The sequence below is a fragment of the Zea mays genome, chromosome 10 (assembly GCF_902167145.1).
Source record: "Zea mays cultivar B73 chromosome 10, Zm-B73-REFERENCE-NAM-5.0, whole genome shotgun sequence".
Classification (NCBI taxonomy): Eukaryota; Viridiplantae; Streptophyta; class Magnoliopsida; order Poales; family Poaceae; genus Zea; species Zea mays.
Window position 1 is genome coordinate 104,456,633 of NC_050105.1, and position 10,716 is coordinate 104,467,348.

At 42.9% G+C, this 10,716-nt stretch overlaps 1 protein-coding gene across 5 annotated transcripts; it reads right to left on the reverse strand.

Annotated features, from left to right (window-relative positions):
• Nucleotides 1–1,278: 1,278 nt before the first annotated feature.
• On the reverse strand, nt 1,279–5,468 carry LOC100272339 (uncharacterized). Of its 5 annotated transcripts, none has more exons than XM_035962945.1 (5): nt 5,162–5,468; nt 3,865–3,933; nt 2,199–2,766; nt 2,040–2,123; nt 1,279–1,603 (listed from the first exon to the last, which is right to left on the reverse strand). In XM_035962945.1, the coding sequence occupies exons 3-5, from the start codon at nt 2,674–2,676 to the stop codon at nt 1,515–1,517; spliced, it is 651 nt and encodes a 216-aa protein (XP_035818838.1). In that variant the 5' UTR covers nt 2,677–2,766; nt 3,865–3,933; nt 5,162–5,468; the 3' UTR covers nt 1,279–1,514. The 5 variants fall into 5 exon arrangements, with proteins under 5 accessions (XP_035818838.1, XP_008661532.1, XP_008661536.1 ...); XM_008663310.4 differs by having other exon boundaries at nt 2,199–2,802; NM_001146822.2 differs by having other exon boundaries at nt 1,330–1,603; nt 2,199–2,802; nt 3,865–3,929; nt 5,162–5,406.
• Nucleotides 5,469–10,716: the final 5,248 nt, after the last annotated feature.

A 10,716-nucleotide genomic window follows, 5' to 3' on the forward strand; every position in this document is an offset into this window, starting at 1 on the left:
CGCGAGTCAACTCGTTAGAGAACATTTCGCTGCCAGTGAGGCCATCTTGAGGAGCGACTGGCACGCTGAGGCTACTGGCACCTCCAGTACGACACTGCTAGTAAAACTTATTTCACGCTCCTATAGAAAAGAGAAGAGACAACATTCTTTCGCATAAGCAGACATAGAGCCCACATTCTTTCGCATAAAGTTCTAAACCAATGGTTATGAACTATTATAAAAATTGACTTGTTAATTTGCATAGGAATATATATTTCATTACGATGTGAAAACAATTTGCAAGTATGTGAGATATGTTGCTTTACTAAACGAATTGACCAATCTATATTTTTCGGTACAAAATGACTAAAAATAGTTATCATAGTTATAATTGATATTAAACGCAAAGAAAATCATATAAATCATCGAGGTAGCAAACTCACGTAAAGAAGTATCATGGTTGGCCTAAACATAGCCCGATTTTAATTTTTCCTCTATTTTTCATAAAAGTCTCTATATTATACTTGAGTATAAAGTATAAACGAAAAATATGTGTGTTCTGGTGGCTAGATGGATGTGAATATGAGTTTAAATCAAACAATCATAGTTCAAATACCATTATTTTATCTTATTTTTACTGTTTGGTTCCTACAAACTATCCAAACACACGTGCTGATAAGGGCATTTATTTTTAACATTTAATTCCACTAGCCATCAAACACATGCTCTATCACTTGCATGCTCACAAGCAGGCTTTGCTAAGCACGAGTGCGCATATGCAAGCTTTGTATGTAGTGAAGGTGTTTGCATGCACGGTTTAGTTGCATACTTGCATGCGTGTGCTGGTTTAAGGCCAGTTGCATGCGCGGCCACACGCAGGGAATGCTTGCATGCGCGCAGAGGGCGGAGACGGGGGCACGACTGTAGTCTACATTAGCGTCTTAATAGATAGTAGAGATGTATCTTACAATAAATTTGGGAAAAAATTAATGGACAACTATTTACAACAAGTCATTTAAACACTACCAATCCCAATTTCAAAATGGAAGCAATTTATACGTGTTTAAAAACCCTACAAGTTGTAAACAATCGAATATGTAAATCCAGTTTTTCCATGATCATGAGTGGGCCTTTAGTTAATGCTACTCTGAATGTAGAGCAAAAAACTTCCGAGTTAAAAAGCCCATGCATGTTTCAGCCCATCATTGGCTCCTCCCTACTAGCCGAAAGCTGCGCGTCAAGTATATATAATCTTTTTATTATTCCAAAAGCGTGCAAAAATGTGAACGACATAGAGTCACATAAATCACAATCACATGACAAAGGAACAAACAAATAATAGTCAGGTTTAGGACTAAGAATGGCAGGTTTATATGTACGGCTGGTTACATAGCATTACAACAATCTTACATCAAAAGGGCAGGGCATCAAAGGAAATAAAAGGAAAGGTGTTACACAGGAACAACATGTCTTTTCTGCAATGTATTTGAGTATTACAGCCCTCTTGATGTTATACAGTCATCTCATTGTAGAGACTACCGCTGCGAAGGTGTCAGCTTCGACGAAGCATTTGGGGAAACCTTCCCAAGAACATTCAAAGCCTTCATTCGCTGGAGCTCTTTCCCTACAAAACCACATACCGTTTTTAAAATGAAAACATCAACAAGGTTGTGCTGAGGTAGACTGTGATACAGTTGTTTACAGTGAATCCCTCACGAGATGCTCAAATGGATTAAGGCAGGATACAATACAAGGCATTATTCAATCTTGGATACACGTGGGATCGAAAGAATGCAACCCTTTGTGCTGAAACTCTGGATTTTCTCAAGGTACAGGCACGGCAACTGCAAACAGTAATTGGAGGGAAGGCTAGGAGCATAGTGTTTAGGATGGGAATGCTTGAGGCCCCACAGCCCCACTAATACAGGATAAGGGTTTTAGTATAGAAGAAGGCTATTGAGATGGCAGAGCATACATATGCTATGCGACAAGACAGTCCAAATGAAACGATCAAAAACTTCAATATGGTAAGGAAGCAAGAATAACAGTAATATAATTACCTTCCTCCATTAGGAGATGTATTGCCCTTTTCTCCAGCTCAATTGCATGCATGTTTCTCCCAGCAGCCGAAAGGGACCTAAGCTCTAAAATTAATCGAGGGAATCAGTATTGTGCGAGGAGGAAAAACCTACAAATTAGTGGTGCTAAAAACTTCTTACTTCGCAAATAACCCTCCTGGGTTGAATGATCACAGTTCTCCAAATATGTCTGTAACCGATTAAATCTCTCATTCCAGTATTCTATGCTTGACCGTTTCACCTCCTCTTGAATGCCAGTGCTAGAAGCAACTGGTGGCTCAGTTTTCTCCGCCACAGTTTCCGCATTTGGTTCTTGAGAAGATTTGGAAGATACTAGTTCTACAGATTCAGCAAAAGGAGATGCCACTTGAGGCTTGTTGGCCTCCTCATGTTGAACATCTTGGCATGCCTCCAGATCTTTTGATTTGTCTCTTCCATTACCTTTCAACTCCTGAGAAGGGTTCACTTTACTATGCTCAGATTCTACTTTCCTTCGTACATAAACATTATGATATGCAAGACCTGAGGGAGTATCAGTCTGCAGCCGTTTGATGCCAATAGCCTTTCCAGGTTCTGCGGTAGGTTTATCTTTTGGCAGCGGAGAAGTTCCTTGAGACATATTTATCCGCCTTTCTTTGGCAACTCAGCTGTGGATGTTTTCTTCGCCGATAATGCTACTTACTTGTCACTAGATGGCCTGGCTCCTCCACTACATTAATACACAATTTATTAATCATAATGAAACCTGCAATGCATAAGATGATCACCATCATTAAGACTGGCAGGGTCCTCAAAAAGTACTGGTGAATTGAAATAATGGAAAAAAGAGGTACTAGAACAATACTACTTGTACATGGATAAGGTTTATACACATCTTTGTTTTCATATGTTTGTTTTCAGATGTCACTGTAATAATTTCTTGGAAATGCATTTAGTTGAACACTTTCAAAGAGAAGATGAAAAACAGAACAATTCAAGACCTTGCACTTGCATTTGAAACAATCTCTGACTTTGTTTTCTACTATGCTGCTCTAATCAACATTTAAAAATTCCAATCAAATATATATACACATCTTTGTTTTCATATGTTTGTTTTCAGATGTCACCGTAATATTTTCTTGGAAATGCATTTAGTTGAACACTTTCAAAGAGAAGATGAAAAACAGAACAATTCAAGACCTTGCACTTGCATTTGAAACAATCTCTGACTTTGTTTTCTACTATGCTGTTCTAATCAACATTTACAAATTCCAATCAAATATAAAGCGCGCAGAATAAGATGTTAGTGTTCAAGCAGGGACCAAAACAACACAAAGTATCCAAAAAATAATCTAGTTAACATGTTCCTTTTTATCTTTGATCATATAGCCTGGTTTTAGTTTAAAAGAAACAGGGCAATTTTTTTTACTAATTTGGCAGTTTAAGCATAAGAAATATAGAGATTAAAGCTTCAATTAAGAAAGAACAAACCACCTAGAACAAGTAAATGATGCAAACTGAATAGCATCTTTGTCAGTTTATAGCAGTCAACTGTGCAAGATTCGTAACAGCTATTATGCCAAATTGAGTGGTTAGCATTCTTTTCTTGATTCTTAGATTTAAAATGCCATTCTGTCAAATATTGGATCGTTTCATGACTACCCTTATAACAGGTTACAACAACACTAGTCCAAGCCAAGTAGCATCCCTCCCCATGGACATTGTTTGCTTATAAGAACAAGAAACATAGCAAAAAAAAGGGGGGCAGAGCCAATGCCGGAGGCTCCCACATGAGTGGGGTCTTGGGAAGGAATAAACAGAGACAAACCTTTCCTTTGCAAATGCAGAGAGGCATGGTGACTCAGCGAGACAACTCTCACCGCTGCACCAGATCTGCCTTCATGAAATAGAAACACAGCAAAGTAAAATAAAAAAAATCCAAATCCTGTTGGAACTTGAATGCATTAAGCATAGATAAATTTCCTTCATTATAAATTGCAAAGCAATCAGCGGGGACTCCTAACTTTGTTTTATTTATTCAAACCATTCAGGTCTCATTTTATATCCACACAAAACAGCTGCAACCTAGATATGTATGCTGCATTGGGAACAAAAATCAGATATGCAGTAAAACACAAGAACCAAAATATACTCCAATGACTGAAAAGCAAGGTTATTATGGCGTCGCCTAGGCGACGCCTAGGCGTCCAGGCGACTCTAGGTTCTACCAATTCAATGGCAAAAACTCTAGTAGAAATCAAGTGATTTCTATTAATCGGCATCTCAAGCCAGCCTCATGAGCACAGAATTAGCAGTAAATGGTAAGATAAATAACGTAAGATAGTTAATTACTTCCCTGTCGTGAACCTAAACCTGTACCAAAAAATTGTGCTAAATAGTAAAAAGCTCCAAGTGACAGCATACTTAAGCTGAGGCCATTTAGACATAATATAACTAACTCCATTGTCATTTTATTAGACCATAAACGAGCGCATGCATTAAAACTCAGTCCGTGATTGCAGGACACAGTCATGCAAACAATGTAAAAGTTTGAATAAATGTGAATATTCGCATATAATGGCATTGCAGAAGATAACAAATTCACCAAAAGCTGGAAAACCAGTGTTGAGCTTTCACCCATTTCTATAAAAGCTAGAAAAATCAGTGTTGAGATTTCACTGATTTCTGTTGACCTAGTAATGACTAACGGTGCTGCAGTTAAGAAATTAATAAGCAGAAAAGTGAAGTAAAGTGATTTCGTAAAGATGGCATCACAAGCCAGCGTCAGTTAAACTAGCAATACACAGATGTTGCTTATTTTAGAGCCTCATCAAATAGCAAGATAAACAAAATTTATTGCTTCCCAATTCTGAACCTAACTATCACGCCTAAGGGGGTAGAGACAGTAACCAATCCGAAGTAAAGTTCGTTGCATTCGACAAAAGGGATATGTCCCTACAAATCTACACATAGCAGACACGCTCACGCACAGACAAATCGCAAGAAGGGAAATTAGGGTCCGTCCGCTCACAAGCACAGACGATTTCACCGTAGCACCAAGCACACTTTCACAGGGAGTGGAGCCATGGTTGCGTTATACCTGTGGCGGGTGCGAGAGCACTCACCGGAGATTGGCGGAGATGGGGACGGGCGCGCCGCGGCGGTCAATTTGATCGACGGAGGGAGCGCCCGCGGCGGGTCAGCCAATCCGAGCACGTCGGTTCGAAGGTAGGCAGGGGGGAATGGAGATACCCGTTGGCGGGAGTGGGTTCCAGATGGGGGAGGGGGGTGCCCACCGAGGGAAGCGGCGGCGTGGCTGACCGGCGGCGTGGCTGAGAAGGCGAGCGAAGCCAAGCAGGGGGAGGGAGAGGAGCAGCCGAGGCAAGAGAATCCAACGGAAGTACGGAACTGCCGTCTTCTTTTTTCTTTTGCATTTTGGTCCCTTTGTGAAAGTTTTTCACAAATATCATTTTTTTGTTTGAATTCAGTAAATAAGCTTGCGCTATTATTATTAACGCTCAGGTAAGACATCTTAGGGCCTCTTTGGTAGGGCTTATTTTTCAGCTTCGGCTCTGACTCATGCAAAAGTTGTGTCAAACACCTCTTTTTCAAATGGCTTCACCAGTGAAGTGCTTTTCCAAAATGAACTAGAGGGCATGAGACAAAAAAAAGTGGCTCACCCGGCTTCAGCTCACGTCATTTTTGCACAATAGCCCTCTCACCGGTCCAAATTATTTTTTTTGGTCCTGCCCTCAATCCCTAGCCACGTACAGGAGAGATCTATAAAAAGTAAACTATACAAGGGTCTTTCTGAAAAACAACCTATAAGCCGTTTTGCCAAATGATTTTTCAGAATGGCTTTGGCTCATCTAAAGAAGTGGCTTCACCTCGTGAGTCAGAGCCAAAGCCGTTTTTGGAGAAGTCAAAGCCCTGCCAAAGGGGCCCTTAGTGTCAAGATAGATAGCTCTAAGATCTCGCTCTCGTGCGCTGATCTAACGCTTATGTGGCAAAAGAGTCGTCATTAGCATTGGCGTTGACCTCTTTTTATTCACCAACGCTATCACAGCCAGAGTGATAAAAAAATTCATGCAAGTATAGATGTGACAGGAGGTAGATATAGATGTAATAATAGATATGGTAAAAGCTAGATATCGAGCCGACTCGGCTTGTTAAGAAACTAAGCTAGAAAATCATCTCTACTTGTTTATTTTTTGCTCCGCACAAAATATGCGGCTACAAATATGGGACGAGATTTGACATTCTGAGCAAGAGCACAAATCTTGATGCCATGCATCGTTCCACTTGTCCTTATAACAAGTAAATATTGTGCAATGCGCATATAGACCAATTTATAGATAAATCAAATAGCTAGATGTTAGTAGTTCATATATACCAGCAACATAAAATATTTTCAACAGGTACGATTGATGTGGAGTTCTTGTTTCCTTCTTTATCAGCTCACAAAACTGAGCTTGTCCACGGTGAAGCACCGTAACCAAGGTACCTGATAAAAGGGTACCTAAAGAAGGCCCGAAAGGCCCCCCAAAAGTGGCCTACTAACCGACCGACCCATTTGCCAAGCAACTTGACGTGATGGTCTAAAAGGCCTCTCGAAGACGGCACGCCAAGCCAACCAACCCGACTGTTAAGCAACCTGGCGGGGCGAGATTGCCGACTAATCCGCTCGATGAACAAATACTGCGAGCAACCCAGCGAGGCAGGGCTGCCGATCAACTTGCCTGTCGGGCAACCCAGCGAGACGGGGCCACCGATCAACCTGCCTGCTGATCAACCCAGCGAGGCAGGGCCACCGATTAACCTGCCTGCCGAGGAACTCAGCGAGGCAGGGCCACGCGATTAACCTGCCTGCTGAGCAACCCAACAAGACGACAACTGGCTCTTAGGGGAACACCTCTACTGGAAGGAAGAGCCGACCTAGTACTATCAAGCCACGACAGCACAATGGGGCAGATCACTACCAAGCCATGTCCAGACTGTGGAAGCTATACCAAAGGGTCTCTATCAAGCACGACGCCAGATACTTATCCCCGCTGGCCAGTGGGACCGGACAACCCTAGCCGCAGGGACCTCAGCATCGGGGTCTCTACAATGACCCATACGCTAGAAGGGATGTGACAATACATCGTACCAGGCATACGCCTACGCATGATGAAAGGTGGTGCTAAGGGGATGATGAAAGATGAAGTTGTACTGAAGACATCCTTAAACCTCACCTCGAACTGAATCGGCAGGACCCACCAATCACCGCTACATCTATATCGAAATAGCTATAGGAACCCATTGGAGAACGGACGAGACACGACGCCATAACAGGGGTGCTGTGGCGCACGACACATCAGACAACACCATCTCATCGTAACGTCTACCCTTGAGCTATAAAAGGGCTAGAAACCCCCATTATCCAAGACATCCCATGAGCTTCACACAAGCACTCAACTGTAACACGCCCCAGGCAATACTACTATCATCACTAAACTAGACTAGGGCTCCGGCCTGAACTAGTATAACCCCTCGTCTCAAATCCACCTTCGAGCCCCTCGTAGCTCACCATTTGGAGTGAGTCCGTGCTAGCACCTCTGCCGAACAAAAATCTTATTGTCCCCCGGTTCCAGAAACCACGATAGTTGGCACGCCAGGTAGAGGGGTCGTTAGCGTGCCAAGCGACATTCTTCACTCCGATGGCCGGTTCATCAGCATTCACCCCTAGGAACTGCATCAAGTTTGGCACCCTCGACTTCCTCGCCACCGCCATAGGAGCGCTCTACCACACCAGTGTCACACCCAGGTTTGGAAGGCAAACCGAATGTGAACCATGTACGTGCCAGGATCAGAAACTCACATACACAGCGATTACATAGTTGGACATCATCACATATTGCTCAAAATAAATAGCGAAAAAGGTACTTTATTACATCAAGATGTCCAAGAGATCCCCAGTGTCATTACTTAACATAGTCATTAACGTGATCAAAGTGTGGAATACGAAACGTAGAGATAAGGCCTTCATAGGCAGCTGACTAGGGGTTTGCCACTAACACAACTACAACTTATCGTAGTCCTGAAACTCTTCAAAGTCCTCCATGTTGCCTGCATCTCCTCCTGAGCATTGATTTCAATGGGGACAACCTGAGGTGGGGTGGTTTTTAAAGCAAGGGTGAGTACACATCAACATACTTAGCAGATGTCTCGTTTGGCTAAAGTGGACTAACTTTATGTGGAGTTAAGGTTAAAGCAGTTGCTTTTAGTTGGTCAGTTATTTATTACTGGTAGTACGCCAAGTTTTCGTAATAAACCTAGTTATTACCCAAAAGTACTCCCTCCAAGAGGAACTATGTCACACCCGGTTTTGGGGGCAACACCGAATGCATAGCATATGTGTGCCAAGATCAATTTTCCACACAGTTGATGTCACGAGTGTAATATATCAAAAGACAATGCAATAAAGGTGATATAAAGAGAGTAGAGTAACTTTGTTACATAATCCAGACCATAGTGCCTTAAAAAGTATCATTATCAAAGTACAACGTAATTAAGCATGGACACTCTTCCATAAGAAGGTGATTGGCGCATCGTTAGACTTAGTACTCGTCGACATCATCTACAAAGTCTTCTTCAACACCCTCTGATCAAAATATTAGCAAGGGGTGAGCTCACTTATGGTCGGGGCTCAGCAAGTGGGAGGAATAATGCAAGTTTAACAAGGTAGGCTATGGTTAAGCAGTAAGCGTTTTAGTTGGTCAATGTTTTGTTAACAACTCTAGACTTACTAATTGTAAGTGTATCCCAAAGTATCCCAATTAAACATAAGCATATGGTTATATCAAAAAACACTTAAGTGAAACCACTTAAGCAAACCAGTTATAAATCATTGGATCACGATTTATTTTCAATCTTTAAGTTCAATTATCATGTGAGGGTCTAGGTTGCTCATAACCGTGAGCACGGCTGACATATCAGTTTTACACTCTGCACAGGTGGTACAACTTTACCCACAAGCCATGTATCTCATCTAGCCTAGGTTGTACGGACCCATAAACACTGCCGAGGTGAATGGCTATGGATCCACTATGAGGCTTTCACAAAACTCACTTAATACAAAACAACTAAAAGGGAAATGTGCCCTTGGACCATTTCTATAATGTTTTGGTGATTAAGTGTCCAACACATATTAAGTGAGTTGATTATGTGCCAAATAAGCAAGAAGTGCAAATCATGTAACAAGGTACGTTTCTAGACTTAGTACATTGTTTTGAGTACTAACATATATTGTCTAAGTGCTAGAAACAGAGAAAAGAAGAAAAGAAAAGGAACGCAAAAGACTTGGCTGAGTGCAGCCAAAGTCCAGCTCGGCTTGGCACACCGGACTGTCCGGTGCGCCAGGCCAGCCTCTGGTGAACAGGCCACTCTCGGGAAAATCGACGGCATACGGCTATAATTCACCGGACTGTCCGATGGTGCACCGGACTGTCCAGTGAGCCAACGGTCGCCAGCGCAACGGTCGGCCACACAATCCGCGGGCGACGCGTGGCCCGCGCCAACTGCCACGGATCTGCAACGGTCGCCTGCGCAAGAATAGGAAGGGGATCGGCACCGGACCGTCTACAGTGACTGTCCGGTGGTGCACCGGACTGTCCAGTGCGCCACCCGACAGAAGGCAAGGATAGCCTTCCTTGTTGGCCTCCAACGGCTCCTAGCTGCCTTGGGGCTATAAAAGGGACCCCTAGGCGCATGGAGGAGTTAACCCAAGCTTACAAGAAACACTCCAAGACTCCAACTTCGCGCATTTGATTCTTTGAGATAGTGACTTGAGCTCCATTTGAGTTGTGAACTCCATGGGTTGTGTTTTGAGCTCAAGTTGTGACTTGTGTGCGTGATTGTGCTGTGATTTGAGTCTTGTGTGTGTTGCTCTCCCCTCCCTTCCTTCTGTGCTTCTTTTGTGATCATCATTGTAAGGGCGAGAGGCTCCAAGTTGTGGAGATTCCTCGCAAACGGGAGAAAGACTAAGAAAGGAAAAAAATGTGGTATTCAAGTTGATCATCGGATCACTTGAAAGGGGTTGAGTGCAACCCTCGTCCATTGGGACGCCACAACGTGGAAGTAGGCAAGTGTTACTTGGTCGAACCACGGGATAAAAATCACGTGTCTCTTGTGTGCTTTCTCTTTGATTGTCTGTGTTCACAAGAGCTCGTTTCAAGCTACTTAGCCGTTCTAACTTTAATAACTAAGTTTTGTGGCTATTTGAGTTGAATTTTACAGGATCACCTATTCACCCCCCCCCCCTCTAGGTGCTCTCAATTGGTATCAGAGTCATTCTCTTCATCTAAGGGACTAATCGCCCGAAGAGATGGATCCTAAGGGAAAGGGGATGGTGGTCAACGACAAGGAGAAGGAGTCCCTCTTCAATGAGCCAAGGGACGACAAGCCCACTGACTCAGGATCGAGTCACAAGAAGAGGGACGGGAAGAAGAAGAGGCGGATCAAGAAGATCATTTACTACGACAGTGACGCCTCCTCTTCTTCACCAAGAGACAACGACGACGATGACTCGTCTAAAAAGAAACCGGTTAATCAAAACTATTCATTTGATTATTCTCGTATTCCGTTCAATTCCAATGCCCATTTGCTTTCAATTCCACTTGGTAAACCTCCACACTTTGAT

Coding starts and splice junctions, on each gene's coding strand:
- LOC100272339 (XM_035962945.1), bottom strand. CDS start 2,676: ATGTCTCAAGGAACTTCTCCGCTGCCAAAAGATAAACCTACCGCAGAA. Junction 2,124..2,198: donor CCAGGAGGGTTATTTGCGAA/GTAAGAAGTTTT, acceptor GATTAATTTTAG/AGCTTAGGTCCCTTTCGGCT. Junction 1,604..2,039: donor ACATCTCCTAATGGAGGAAG/GTAATTATATTA, acceptor GTGGTTTTGTAG/GGAAAGAGCTCCAGCGAATG.